The sequence below is a fragment of the Ruditapes philippinarum genome, unplaced genomic scaffold (genome assembly GCF_026571515.1).
Source record: "Ruditapes philippinarum isolate M1 unplaced genomic scaffold, ASM2657151v2 ctg9784_1_1_1_1, whole genome shotgun sequence".
NCBI classification, from domain to species: Eukaryota; Metazoa; Mollusca; class Bivalvia; order Venerida; family Veneridae; genus Ruditapes; species Ruditapes philippinarum.
The window spans coordinates 18770-35496 of NW_026866422.1; the positions used below are offsets into that span (position 1 = coordinate 18770).

General features: G+C 33.6%; 1 protein-coding gene across 1 annotated transcript; it reads left to right on the top strand.

The window, feature by feature from the left end:
• The first annotated feature begins 3220 nt into the window (after nucleotides 1–3220).
• LOC132732422 (uncharacterized) lies at nucleotides 3221–15848 on the top strand. Its single transcript, XM_060718838.1, has 5 exons — nucleotides 3221–3517; nucleotides 7592–7770; nucleotides 12036–12194; nucleotides 13506–13684; nucleotides 14716–15848. Exons 1-4 carry the CDS (start codon nucleotides 3403–3405, stop codon nucleotides 13509–13511), a joined length of 459 nt encoding a protein of 152 aa, XP_060574821.1. The 5' UTR covers nucleotides 3221–3402; the 3' UTR covers nucleotides 13512–13684; nucleotides 14716–15848.
• The last annotated feature ends 879 nt before the right edge of the window (nucleotides 15849–16727 follow it).

Here is a 16727-nt window from a genome sequence, read left to right on the forward strand (position 1 = left end):
TTAGGTTAAAACACTCAAGATATTACTTGTTTCGAATTCATGTACAGCAGAACTGCTTTCCGGTTCTCATTCATTAATATGATATGCTGCGAATCACCGAAGGGGAAACCAATATAGAAATCAAAAGGAGTTCTTGAATGCGGGTTTATTTTTAGCTGTAAATCGAAGGGATTAATTGATCAAATCCGGGCCCATGGACAAAAAAAAGTAAACACAATAATTCTATGACCACAGCAGATTTCGTACAGAAAAGAACTGAACTTAGTCACGGAGAGCAGTCAGAAAGGATAGTTCCTGCCTGCAAAAGGACTACACACAATCAAGGGGAGCAGCCAGAGAGGGTAGCTACGGTCAACCACAGAAGAACTGGGCATAGGGCTTCAAGGACAGCAGACTAACAGGCAGCACAAAGTTGCAGTCAACAGAGGAGCTGATAGGCACAGACACAGAGGGCAGCCTGAAAACAGAGAGGCAGCCTACGGAGGGCTTGGCAGGCAGGAATTGACAGTCACCTGGAGCAGCTGGAAATTAAAATAGTCCATATCTGGTACTCAAATCAACAGCTCACAGCGACTGGTCTTGTAAGAGGGATCCTACCAGATCACTACTAAGCGCAGGAGCGTAACAGTATATGACGAAAGGTGACCTTTTCCCAACCATTTTAGCTTTAAATAGTAAACACGAGTAGCTAGCATTAATCGAGCTATTGTCAAAGCTAGACTGAGCTGATTTACACATGTATTTGTACCAATTTTAACCGCCTCCGTGGTCGTGGGGTTAGAGTGGATGACTTCTAATCCAGTTAACTCTCTGGCGTGGGTTCGATCCCCGGGAGATGCTTTGGTAGTTTAGCGCGGAGGAAGGTAGTCTAGTACTGGTGTAACTCTCCAGGAACGATGGTTAGGAAACTACCCGCCTATATGACTGAAATACTGTTGAAACAGGCGTAAAATGAAACAAACAAACAAACAAAGAAAGTACCAATTGAGTGCTTACACTACTGTCTATGCGATACATGTACAAAGTTCGTGCTAAACGTGATTTAAAACGATGTATTCATATTTTAACACCCGTATGTATTATATTTGATTTATGAGTGTATGTATGATATATAAACTTGTACACATATATTCAGCACATTTTAAAATGTTAGATAAAAAGATTAACTAGTTACTTAAGCGTTTTGGCATGTTTGATAAAATATCTATATTATTTCTTAGAATTATTTGCATGTTAAGCATTTAAAATGAATTCATTTCACTAAGCTTTACCGAAATTGATCATATACTATATTTTTTCAACAATCACCAGCATCAACGGCAAGATCATGATTGTTTTGACATTTGAAATTTTTCACTTTCATTATGTTACAATAAAGTATATTTTAGTTTGATATCTACATTAATATAATGATTTTAACTTAAGGTAAACATAAATCTTTGAAGTATTTCCATAAATTGCAAATTTAAATGTAAACTCTGCCTCGAATATTACCAGGGGTGATAATTCAATGGCAGGATACTACATCAATCTGAATGCTCCCACTGGGACCATTTTTTGTTGAAAATCTGTCCGACTCGAAGGTAGAATACGGAAGTATCAAAATATTGCTTCGGTTGAATTAAAACAAATGCCAAAAAAGAAATGTTTGAAGTAATTTGAAACACATTAACTTGAAATAAATAATAGACTCAGTTTTTTAACCAGCAAGATTGATTTGCTCTATGGACAACGCCATGTTAAATCTCGAAGTCGTGAAAATTAGCAACTCGGTATTGGTTTTCCAGCGCTTAAAATTTGAAACCGCATCGCTTTTAAAATTGTAAAAGCTCGAAGACGATTGGCTGTTTACGAGATTACGAGAAGATGACCACCTATTATATTGGTATATTGGTTACCGTCAGATCCTAATGCGTAGTGTTAATTAGGAGCTGATTTTAATAAGATTGCCAGACTACTTATGTACTATACTTCCACCTTTGTTTGTTTGGTTTCACGGCACACCAACACAATAAAGGTCATAAGGCGCCTAAACAGGAACGGTGATTTTGCTACCCTTGGGTATTACAAACTTAAAGCAACACCAGGGGTCAAAACCACCTAACCTACTGAAGGTAAGGGTTTCATAGACTCCAGTAATTCGAACTAATATAGGTTAAACCTTAAGGCACAACTAATGCAATGCAGCAAACATTTTATTTGATCATAAACATCTTTTTTATCTGCGTTGATATAATGTAAACTATTCCTTATTTCAATACTGATGGCAGATCATCTTATTTTTTTTATCCTGATATCTCCACAATAGATCATGGATAGTTTCAGACATAGAAACTGGACAAGTCCATGTTATAACTTTAGCAGGTTAAGCGTCAATTTGAATTGAAACCAATGTCACCATCAATATCGGAAGGTTAACTATTCTCATTAACTAGAATATACAGAAATCCAAAGAAATTCTTGAGAATTTTTGTTTACTAATTCACGGTCATATCTTCGAAAGCCACTTTATATTAATGATTATCAGTTTCTTTATTTCAAATAATTGACTTAAACATAGAGTACATCGTCACTGATGATGTTCGCTTATAAACCCTATCACAAGTAAAGAAACTGATAGCGAACAGCATGGATCCTGATCAGACTGCGCGGATGTGCCGGCTGGTCTGGATCCATACTGGTCGCAAACCCATAATGTTGGTTTTGTCGTGACGCGGCTCAAATATTAATTTCGCTTTGCTGTAGCCATTGAAGGCATTATTTCGTCAAGTATTGCTTTCATTTAATATGCCCACGAGATATCATAATTGACATATTCTTTCAGTGCATTATATATTCTTCTTGTCAAAGTGTAATTTACTGAGCCCAGTGATTTAGTTAATATTTAATCATAATAATTTGACGTTGTATTTTCATTGGATACCGTCACAGTTCCCCGTCATTCTTCTAATTGGAAAAAAAAAAATTCTTCACATATTGAAAAGTTTACATGACTTTTACAGTACTATATCAAAAGTCAAACGGAAATAGGAAATGGAAAATTAGAAAATAGGAAATACTCGTGTAGCATGGTTTTCAGTCACTTAAATTATATTTTTTTCATAAACTTAAATTGTATTTTTTTAAACACATAAATTATAATTTATGTGATAAAAAGTGATCTGTGTAATATTTTTTCATGAATGAGTTTATTATACTAATTGAAATATGTCTTTCCCGACAACACGGGCGTGCTTTGTATTTCATCAAGTAAAAATATTGTTAATATTGCTTTGTTGTGTGTCGGGTAATAAAAATGTGTATCAAAGGACTAACGATATATTTCTACAAAATACTTTTACGACACTCACAAGTCCTACAAGAGTAAAATGTTGTGCTTATTGCGATCAGACGGACGGTTGTATGAGTGTAAGTTATCAGGAATCATCTAAAACTTGCAAGTTGTCGAGAGATCCATTAGTATCTGTGTTTGTGAACGGACAAACGGACAACAGTTGGAAAAGTTACAGTAAAAATGGTAAGTTTACTGACAAAGACATAATGCTCTAATTTCACGAATAAATTTACATTACTTTAAACTAAATGATTCAATGCACAAATTATTGATAAAATCTGATACATAAAAATCTCTGTGTAAATTATTTGCGTTGCTTGTTGAACAATAAGGTCGATTGTTGTAGAATTTGTTCTTGACCAACACATTATTAGTCTCAGGTGTCAGAAAGTTCGTAGGGAATCTTAAATTAGGGGATGTATTAAACATGTGAATTCTACTGTAAATATTCTATTTTCACCATCACTGAAAGTATATCAAACTATATATCTGCTGTCTGAAAATTACAAAAATTATAAATTGAATTTAAAAAAAACATATTTCCAGCAGACATGCATAAAAGTACTACGGAGCCCCTAAGTTGACATTTTCCACACTTTTTTCCCCGGAATTTAATTCGTTTTTACGAAATAATAATTCGTAATTACGAAATAATAATTCGTTTTTACGAAATATTAAGTCGTAAATACGAAATATTAATTCGTTTTTATGAAATATTAATTCGTTTTTACGAAATATTAATTCGTAATTTCGAAATATTATTTCGTTTTTACGAAATATTAATTCGTTTTTACGAAATATTAATTCGTTTTTACGAAATATTAATTCGTAATTACGAAATATTATTTAGTAATTACGAAATATTATTTCGTTATTACGAAATATTAATTCGTTTTTACGAAATATTATTTCGTAATTACGAAATATTATTTCGTAATTACGAAATATTAATTCGTAAAAACGAAATGTTATTTCGTAATTACGAAATAATAATTTGTAAATACGAAATAATATTTGGTAAAAACGAATTAAATTTTTTCTAGCGTTTCAACGAATTTTGGTAATATTAATAAATAAGGCCTCAATTAGTTCCTGACTTAATATAAGGCATGTACATGCAATATAAATAGTGATTTTTGTTCTCCCCAAGTTTTTTTACTTTACACTATTGTACATAAATAAAGATATTCGCATGTCAATAGCGTTGAGCCAGAGCCGTGATAGACACAGGCTAGGAAAATTTACTTAAAATGGGGGTCATGTGCTTCAAATCCAAACATGGACATTTCTAATACTAAATTGTGAGGAAATATTCATTTTAAATTGATTAGATTAGTGAAATCTGGACCAACACCCTCCTCGTCCCATTAGTTTTACTTATGTATATGATAAAAGAACGGAAAAATATAGCATGTTTCTGTTTTAAAGATACATGTCGTAAAAGATTGCCTCAAACATTAAAACATTGCTGATAGGAACATGTATTTGACAATGGGGAAAAAAGACCATTTTGGATAGAGAATGACTTCTCACTCAAAAACCCTGTTCACTTATAATAACTTGAGAACCATTCGGCTTATAATCGCAAAGTTGATCAAGGCATGTAAATGACCCATTTTGTGAGATTAATAGGTTCATTATCAAGCTCAAAATGACCTTAAATAAGATTTCGTAAAAACGAATTAATATTTCGTAATTACGAAATAACATTTCGTTTTAACGAATTAATATTTCGTAAATACGAATTAATATTTCGTAAAAACGAATTGATATTTCGTAATTACGAAATAACATTTCGTTTTTACGAATTAATATTTCGTAATTACGAAATAATATTTCGTAAAAACGAATTAATATTTCGTAAAAACGAATTGATATTTCGTAATAACGAATTAATATTTCGTAAAAACGAAACGTTATTTCGTAATTACGAAATATCAATTCGTAAAAACGAATTAATATTTCGTAAAAACGAATTGATATTACGTAATTACGAATTAATATTTCGTAAAAACGAATTAAATGCCGGGGTAATAGTGTCGAGAATGTCACCTTAGGGGCTCTGTATCAAAGAAATATGTTTGCATCTTTCTTTCAAAGCGAATGATGCATGCACGCACGAAATCATCGATAAACAGTTAAAATCCTACTACATGTAGATAGCAAAAGTATAATATGTTCCGGAACATTTTATTGTGTGTTTTCATACAATATTCATTTGTTTTAAATAACAAAGATTTTTTTTGTTACAACTCGTTTGAGAATCGACCTTTAGTTTATGAAAACAAAATTATTTTACTGCTTATAAACTTCAGAAAGATAATTACCAACGCGAGGTATTCATTTATAAAACATGAATCTAAATGGCCAATAGAGAAACAGGGTGATAGAGTAAAAACATTTTTTGTTTTTGTTTTATAGAGTTAGCTGATAAGCGTTTCGCTTCATTGCATATTAATAATTGCTGTGATCAATAGCCATAGAAAAAATTCTTGTGACAACCCAATGCATTTGTACCTCTAATTTAATTTCCCACTGCTTTTATTTATTAATTGTTTTTTTTTATATATTCATGAGAATGATTGCTTATTTCTAGCTTTTAAGAATAAAAGTTGCTTTTGTTAATAGAGTAATGCTTTCAATGCGTTACGATTAAGTATCGTGATAAACATTTTGCAATGTTTGTATTTCAAATAGAGTCATTGTTTTTTTGTTTTTTTTTCAATTATTGAATACATTAATAATTTGACGGAAGTGCGTTATGATTCTACTTAATTTACATAACCACATGTGCACAATTCGTCAAACGCGAGTAATTGTGTTGAGTAAACCCGTCCCTTCTAAATAGAGGATATTGAATGAGTGTAAGTTCAATACTGAATTTATTGCACGAGTTGAATAAAATTATATTATGCGAGCCTCTGGCGAGCATAATATTATTTTATTCAACGAGTGCAATAAATTTAGTAATGAACTTACACGAATTTAAAATTCTATTTATCACATACCCAAAATAAAGACCATTTAAATTGAAATAAGAGTCATTTTCATTGGCGCGCCTATATATACGCTAACATCCAGCGCGTCTTTACACTAAGTTTGTATAACGCTAATGACGTCACGTCAAAATATATGCACGGCCGTGCAATACCATTTTTACGGAGTCGCAACGTCGGCACGGGTGTGTGATAAAAAGATTTATTGTATTTCTCAATAACTAACGTCATTTCCGGGATGTTGTCGTAAACGTTGCTGTGACTGGTGCATATGCGCACGTGTCAATATCTACAATAAAGCTTTAAAATCACTAGCTTAAAAACTGATTTCAAATTAACACAAACATCTATTTCCGGTGAAAATGTATTTAAGTAATTCAATGCAACTTTGAAATTTTCAAGTAAACAAAAAATACTCGCTCATTTTGCTCGTTGATATGGCGACAGAACGACAGAGCTGTCTCGCAGAATAAATATCATATATTTTCTTTAATTACTATTATTTTGTTCCGATAAAAAAATATTTTAATCTAGACCTAATATCAACATGAAACGCATTCGCTTTTAATTTGGATCTTTGTTTAGGTAAAACTAGGAGGATAAATCATCTCTTTTATGATAAAACGGTCCATATAAATTCGCTGATTGGGAAACGCCGCTACAATTTCTTTTCAAACACAAATTTATCAACTTTACGCCTCCTGGAAATTTTAATCAAATTTACATGGTATAGCATTCTTAGAATTTCGATATTTGATGTTATGTTTACAAAATATATGAAAAAAAGAAAAGATTTTACCTTTGATGGCACTAAATTTAAGCGACATGCGCTAGCTCGGAAGTAGCGATAGAGCAAATAACCGTATACGTCCGAAAGAGGTAGCTCTATCATTTACCAGGCGTGTAGGAAATGGTTTTGGGGATCGTCCAATGAAAACAAATGTTACAAATCCACCGTATTATTAAGTAAGTAGAGGTGTCAGAGCGGGAAAAACTGTAATGAAATTGTATGTCGAAGCCCTATTTACAAGACCTTAAATTCAGGTGCCGCTTTGAAATTTCTTATACTTTTTTTACTTTTTCTTCCCAACATCATTTACACCCATTAACTATAAATCCGCTCTCACATACTCTAAGTAAAATGCCATGACATTCGTACATATATACATAGAGGCTAGTTTTAACCCTTTTTCCCTTTAGAAGAGCAAGACCTTTCATACATATCTCTAGATATGATTCAAAAATACAATTTATACTTCAGATTGGTTGTTGGTGTTTCGTGGAACTCCGGATATCGGTGGCGATATATATAGAGCATGGGTTGACGGAATTGGCGTCACCGTAGATGACGTCACATGCATCACGACTAACGTGACTACATGCGATAAGAATTATCGTAATCCAGTCGTTGATTCTTGGAGCTCAATCGGAATGCAACAGGTACAATAGAACGTTAATACATATTTGAATTCTGAAAAATATGTTCGAATTATCTAAACATTTAGTTAATTAAACATAATGTAGTACAGAAAAACTATAATGGTATAACAAACTTACATAAAGTTTCAAGTTCCTTGGATACTTTGACACACGGATGCAATCAGATAGATTAATCTGAGCAGTTTATTGCTTGTCCATTCAACAGGAAACCAGGATGTGGACTGAGGGAATACTAGGGCGTCCCATCTCACCAGGTCAAACACCACTATACTTCCGTGAGGTCAAGACCACCACACTCCTCCCCGTCCTATTTGGAAAGGCTGGCTGCCAGATTAGACCTTTCTAGTATCTAATTCAGCACTCAATACGAGCCTATTGAATGACTTCCTGGATTCTTACCAGTACTGGTACTGTACGATGCTCTAGTACATATACCAAATAGGTGATTATCATTAAACAATCACCTGAGCAGCACAGCTATGACTTGATCAGCTGAGCAGCCCCACTCAGACTTACTCAATCACCTGAGCAGCCCACTATGCAGAATTCTACGACTCACATAATCATCTGAGCAGCCTACTGTAGAATTTTTTAGAATGAATTGCCACCAGTAGCACCCAGAGAAGAATTTACCAACATTAATATCTAACAATCACCAACAAACACAGAAACCTCATTCAGGTCTAATTGATACACTGAAGACTTATCTCTTACTACTGTCAAAACACTCTAACCCACTCATGCACTGGTTCAAACTCAGATGCAAGGATATGCAGCCTATATCTAGAGAATACCACAACACATATCACATCTACCAGCTTATCATCATGACCATCCTGAGAATTATATCCCAATCCTCAATAAAAGACCTTGTCTGGACAACAAACAATCCAGACTCAGATTTATATTCAATGACCAACAAGAAGTAACCTTCACCCATAAGCTGTGAAACCACATTACTATAACCACACTGAATCATAAATATCCAGTCTTATTTCTTACCTCCCTAAAAAGACAACACATTTCCTTTGATAACTGTTATAACTCTGACATTATTTCAAGAACTAAACCTAACAGATAACATCATGACAATGACTACTTCAGATCTGCAAGATGCTCATTCTAGTTCTGCCATAAGAAACCCCCAACCACGCAATACAATATTGTACTAACATTTGTAATGATCACTATTAATAGACGCCTGCATCCAAATAGATCCAATACAAACTGTCATATAAATTGCTTGTCGGCCGAACTAGCAACCTACCGAATGACTATATAGGTCATTCAGCTTAGAAGAATTAACTGCGTACTTGGTGACCCCCTACATGGCAGTGAACTTAACTGACCAGATGCAACTTGCTTGTCTATATGTGAGCAAACCTTCTCTTAATGATGACTATATTGTTACCTAATATCTCAGTTCTGGGACTCAGATTTTTGTAAATAACACCAGAATGGACTTTTGAAACATAATCACCAATAAGGAGCCCGCAACTCATTATTACTAAGATGATTCCTAGGTAATGAGCATACACTCCTTTGATTCGTTCCCTAGGTTCCTTATTAGCAAGACTGATTGTAACACACTCAATGACAAATGCGATTTTAACCTGAAAGCCGTAGATTTTAGTTCCTTCCCTGGCAGGCTTCCCAAGACCCTTAGTGACCCAAATGATTCTTTTACTTGCCAATAGCACCACATCTACATCGTCAATAAAGGATCCCCAATTCATGGGCTATCATATACTAATTGACACCTATCACAAGGCAATTTACCCCAAATCGATTTCCCACATGGTACCAGACATTACATCATTTTACCATGATTACGATTAGATCTGTACTGCAGCAACTTACACCGGGATAGATCCTTCGACCGTCCCCCAAATGACCTTGTGGCTCCCAAAACAATAAACCACCTTATTTAAGTGATCAGTATATGGTATGCAATCAGCTAAACCACCATAAATAAATTTAATTACCCCATGGTAGTTCTTCTCTGAATAAACCACCAGATGCTAGTAGATTTAATTACCCATGTCGATTCCTATCTGCAAACTACCCCACCCCCACCATAACTAACCGGCAAGAGGCTGAGCTTTTTTCCTGCTGCTATCCTTACCCGCACATTACAAACTGGTTAGAGGCAAGCTCTAAGTCCCCTAAGACTTATTTCCAACTACAAGGCATTTCCCTCAAGTTGATTTCCTACAACCTGACTTTCCCAAAATCGATATCCTACATTATATTTATATCCAATTCCCTTCCCCCTAGGGGATTTAAAGAACCACACATTAGAATAATCATAATTTAGACCCAACCTTGTAGTCTTAAAACACCTAAAACCATTTAATAAACTTTTAGGGCTACCCTTTGACCTTAGCTTAGTCAACTGTGAAAGCCCTTCTCTAACTTATTTTCAAGTTCCACAACAGCCTCTGTCACAGTTTCCCAAGTCACAGAAGAGTTATCTTCAGAGGATTGAACTTCGTAACTATCAGTACTGACTGAAGAAACTTTCTTTCCTTCATACCTTTCACTGCGTTTGCTCCTACCAAATATGGCCTCATGGCTCTGTTGGTACTAACGGACCACTAATTTGGCTTGTTCGATCGTGGATAGATCTTGCATGTAAACATGGAACCCCAGCTTGTTGGTCTAATAAACCATGGCAAAACCTACTTATAACCTGACTTGTTATAAATTGGGCTCACACCCCCTGAAAGGCTTTATCGGCTAAGGCACATTACCTGTCTGCAAAAGCATCAAGAGATTCGCCCGGGTTTTGAAGTACTTGATAAAATTGCCCTTGAGCTGCCTCTGGTGAGATTTGGTTACCAAACCGAGCCTCCAGTTTATCGTATAAAGAAGCATACGATTGCACTTCACCACTATTAAGTAAAATTACAAAATAATCTAAAGCTTTGCCATCTAATGTCCAGCACAACGCATTCAGTTTATCCCCATTTGACCACTGGCACCTCTTGGCATATCTGGAAAACTTAAAAATGAAAGCTTCCCAGCTGCCATTGCCATCAAATGTTTAACGTCTTACTAACCCCCGGAACTTTAACCAACTCGTCCTCAGAAGCAAAATTAATCGAAACCTTAAAATTATTGGTGTGGCGCCCGTTGTGTCTTACCTATCCATCGCCATTGCCATATTTAAAATTACTTATTACAATATTTTTATTACAAATAATTAAAAATATCAGGCAATTACAGGGCGTGCAAAGTACCACTTACCACCGTTACTGTAAAACAATTTCCGAAATAAAATTCATTTTATTCCACACACCTACACAATACTATAATTTTGTGCCTTACAGTAACTATAATAAGCAATATTAAAAGAATATCACTCTTTGAATTACTATGCAATATAAAATATATTGCACCTCTTTCTGTCTGAAATAAGCAATATTATGAAAATATCACTCTTAAAAATTCCTCTGCAATTTCCTTTCAAAAATTGCTATGTTTTGGAGACAATAATAGAAGAAGAAAAAATATGATACCGGTATCAAATATCCTAATTAGAAACCACAATGGTATTAAAACCTTAAGTGGGTCAGAAGACTGGTAGCGTCTTAAAAATACAGGCCGCAGCTACATGTAGAATTGAATCACCGCTGCCACCATAATGCATTATAGTAAATCTATAATGCTATAACAAACTTACATAGATGTTTAAGTTCTTAGGATACTTTGACACACGGATGCAATCAGATAGATTAATCTGAGCAGTTTATTGCTTGTCCATTCAACAGGAAACCAGGATGTAGACTAACGGAATACTCGGACGTCCCATTTCACCAGGTCAAACACCACTATACTACCGTTAGGTCAATGACCCACATCTTGATTTATCCCTGTAAATTATCCTTCTTTAAGTGTTGCGTTACACAAGATTTGGGCACCTGCTACATTCGTAAAATTTGTACAAAATTACCATGTCAAAATTACAGGGATATTGTGCAAGGTGACCCTAACCTTGTCCAGCTTAATTCAAATTAATGCAATGAAAGCGACTGATAAATATCAAAGATATACATGTACGTAGTTCTGAGAAAAACAATATTTAAAATGTTTCACGTTTCAAAATATTATCTCAGAAATGATTCATCTCATTGTTTATCAATGTTTTATTTATCATTGTTTTATTTATTTATTTATTTACTTATTTATTTATTTATTTATTTATTTATTTATTTATTATTTTTTATCTTTTTCTTGATCAAATGTTGTATTTTTCTTAACAGGTAAAGTTTGCTTTCTACAAGGACAACAAAGAAGCTGCCTACGTAATATTTGACGCGACCGGAAGTGACATTACCAGCTGGTTCTCGTCTCTCAAATATTGTGCAGTCAACTTGGACATTACTTGCTACAGATTCTTTCAATTACTTCTCCATCATTGGGTTTGTAGAAAAATCTATTTCAACCCTCAAAATAGTTATGCTGCAAATCTACCAATAGATACATGTGTATTTATAAATTAAATTTCTTCGAAGTCAGACTAATTGGCGTAGATCCACTCGCTGACTGGTCGACTTGTGAAAAACATCAATAGTCATGCATGTATTTAGACAATCGTGATAATAGCTCTTTTTGTGTTCTTTAATCAACTTTAAGTACCGAAAATGAAAAGCGAGGCACCGTGTCCGATTTTGTTACTGTTATTGCTTGAAGATGACAGCAATATTTTTCATACAAACCGAATATGTAAATTTGTCAAAACATCCAAAACGCTACATAAGAGCCTTTTTCCTAATCGAAAAATACCAGAGTTTAGCTGTAAATACGTAGTAACAACCGGCCATTATCAAGGTTTTGCGCGAAACGAAACGATGTGGAATACAATGCAAGTATTTATGTCTTCAATGTCAATACAATAATTTCTACGCATCTTTTCTTTAATATTTATTTTTCTCAATTGATTACAGGAAGTTAATGTGTTGTAAACGGTAGTTTTGCTACGATTCGTCAAAGTGGAGTAGTTTTCGTCTATCACAATATTCGGATTCCGATTATTCTATGCTATGCAGATCGTAATTGTATAAGGTTTTAAAAGAAAAATTCTATATTTGTAAACTTATACTTAAACTTTGATTTCCTTATGATTACCGAGTTTTGTTACTCCAGTTTTATATAAAAAGAAAAGAAAAAATCCTATTTTTCATTACTCTAAGAAAGCATTTGATTTTACAGGAGCAACCATAAATTTTAAGGATACCGTTATTTTTTACGGTTTGTGGGTAATTCTGTTCTATAACATGTATAATAATCATTTTGCATCAGTCCTAGTTCAAGCATAATCACATTTGAACACTTGCATTAAACATCTGAACTCGTACATTTAACATTTAAAGTCTTACAATAAATACTTGAACTCTCATTTAAACATTTGATCACTTTAAACACTTTGAATATTTAACATTTAAACTCTTAAATTTAAACATTTGAACTCTTACATACTTTTTCTTGATGACACATGGGTGACTGGGAAACCGAACTTGTCCGCCTCATTAAAAGAACGCGTTACTCACTCACTCACTCACTCACTCACTCACTCACTCGCATAAAACATTGAAACTCTTACATTCAACATTTGAACTTCTTAAAACATTTTAATTCTTACATTTAACATTTGAACTCTTATATTACACATTTGAACTCTTGCATTGAACAATTAGCACTAACATTTAAATATTTGAACACTTACATTACAGGCATGACCCAGGTAGAAGATTCATGATCAATCGTCATTATGCCGGATGTCTGTCTGATGCCGGGTATTCCATGATTGTGGTCAGTGACGCATTTCCTTGTATGTACGACAAGCTTCCGTCTTACCCACAGTTCCTATTTTCTACTTCCGCAACATTCGGATATCCTGAATCGATGACAGGTAAAAGAAAAACCAGTCAAACAAGTTTTATTTATATGAACATTTAAAGATGTTTGCCTTGAAAATTGCATGTGGTCAGAATGCTCTAGACAACCAATCAGTATAAAGTTCAGATACACTTAAGTTAGTTTTTTCATGAAGATCTGATTGCCACCGTATTTGTTTACGCCTTCGTAGTGATTCAGATTTCCAAAGAAAGCTATTTTCAGCCATGCAATCAAACCGTCCTTTACAGAAAGACATTAGACGAAGTATTAAAATATTGCTGTCCGTGGAAGTAAAACAAATTGTTGATTTTTGTAAGAAAAAAAATGTTTGAAGTAATTTGAAACACGTTTACTGGAAAAACGTAATAGACTAAATTTTTAATGTGCAAAATCGTTTTGGTAAGAATAACGCCTTGTTTGTTCTCGAAATCCTAAAATTACCTAATGAGGATTTGGGTTTTTCCAAGTGGTTTAAATTAGAAACACGTTTTTAAAATTCGTGAAGCTCGCCGAGGATGTGCTGTTCGAGAGAAACGAGAGGGTGCCGTCAGAATCTAATGTTGCACCGTTAATTGGGAGGCTGTGATTTTAATCAGTATTGCCGCTCTACTTGTTTACGGTCCACCTTCTTGTTTATTTGTGTTTCACAGCACATACCAACAACATTTAGTCATAATGGGCGCCGAACCTGAATGCCTTTGGCTAACACGGGTTTCAAACTAAGGCCAACACAGGTTCAATCACCTCAATGCTTGAACTTAAGGATGCTAGCTCGTTAGTTATGGTCCGAATATATATAGTTAACATCAGGTACACGTTTGCAATGCAGCGAACTTTCATCATTGAATCATAACATCTTTTAATTTGGTTGAGATTAATGTAAACGATTCCTAGATAGATACAAAATCCTGAAATTTTGAAATTCAATGTTAAAATACGTTTTGCGTAGCCAACGAATTTTTTTTTTTATTTGTGTACTTAATTTGTACAATGAATATTGAAATAATATTCGAGGAAAATGGCATTAATATATTTTACTTACAGGAATGGCCAAAGCTGATGTGATGTCCATATTCATAAAGTAACATTGTGTCGAGGAACGCTGTATGTATCTACATATATATCTACTGACTGTACGTACATAGTATAAGGAGAACAATATATATCTCTTTCGTCATATTTATGTGCTGAAACATAAAAAGGTGTTCCATTCATAACAATCAATGAGTATCTCTAATCAGAAGATTTGTTACAGTTTATTCACATTCAAATCATGTGGATGCAGTACGCAAAAAATGTCAGCGAGTTAGAATTCTTCTCTCAGAATGATCTTGTTGCCTGCCTCATCAACGCTTTTTACATGACAACGACGACGACGACGACTACAAAAACAACAACAACAACAGCAACAACAATAATAACATCATCATCAACAGCAAAAATAACTAGCTTACTGTATTAAGCATATAAACACTGGGATAAATATATGTTCATTCAAAAACTTAGTGTGTATACAATGTATTAATGTGTTAATACTTTTATGTAATAATTGTAAGTTTGTAGTTTTGATCAAGACTATAGTATGATCTATAAACTTGTATACATTTATTCAAATTATTTGTGTTACAATACTTACTTGTTAAGCATTTTTTAAAAGAAATTCGATTCACTAAGTTTTAATAACAATACTATATTTTTTTTTGAAACAATCACATGTCTACCAACTTCAATGGCAATATCATTAGTGTTTTGACATTTGAAATTTTCACTTTCAATACCTAAAAATGAAATATATTTTTAATTGATATCTTATTTAATATTTAATGATTTTAACTCCGGTAAACATAAATCTTGGAAATATTTCCATAAATTGCATTCAAGTGTAAACAAGGTAAACTCTGCTTCGAATATGACCAGGCGTGAGATGGTTCACAGAAATATGAATCAGTTAAAAAGATATGTTGAATTCTGGTAAAATGTATGATGGTTAAACTCCAATATGAGGAACATATTGAACGGTATTTCTTTTTAATTTTACAATTTTAACTTATTCTTTTTTTTTATTAAGTATGAACTATTATTTAGTGTTTGAAATCATTTGTTGTCTAAAAGGTTTACAGCATTTCAAATGAATTAAAACACATTTACTTTAGTAAATCGGCTTACTATTCAAAATAATTTCAAGCACTTAATTGGTTAGTTTTCAAAAGTAAGCATTTACCCAATAAAATCGGTCGCCGTTCTTTTATAAATGCTAATTGATAAGCACTAACCTTAACTTATTTTTTCAATCGTCACGTTGAATGTTTGACACACCTTGACCTATGACAAAATTTTCTCAAAAAAAAAAAACAAACAAACAAAAAAAAAAAAAAAAAAAAAAAATAACGACACCAAAATTAATGACAATACTTGAAAGGAACTATTTACAGGTCGAATAACATTTCGATTTTTTTTTTTTATAAAAAATATAGTTGATATTTACAAAAAATAGTTCAATACTGTCAACTTTTATTATGACGTTATCTTATGGGATGATGGCTGATCTGTCGTATTTTTGCTCCGCGGGGCGCCAGACGTTAAATTGTTGTATTTTCGCCTGGCGTCCCGCCACCATATATGTGAGAAGAACCAGTATATGTTTTACCGGGAACCAACATATATGTGAAAACAATGGATATTTCTGTGAACCATATTATTTTGGTTCCCCTGTGTGATAATTTTAATTGCTGTAGCTATTGATTCTTACCTCTAATAAAGTTCACTATAATAAAACATAGGATATATATTTCAACAGGCAATAACAAAGTTATTACATATTTATAGCCATACAAATCATGTATAATAAAACCGAAAACTTGGAATCTAATTCTTTTTAGGTTGGTTGGGTTTTAACGCCGCACAAACACTGTAAATGTCATATGGCGACTTTACTAGGTTTACTGGTGGAGGAAGATATCAGTTGCCACTCCATTTATTATTTTAGGCACGAACGGGGAATTTGAGTACACCAACCGTTGTTCCGTTAGCTATATGAATAGTTTACTTTTAATAAA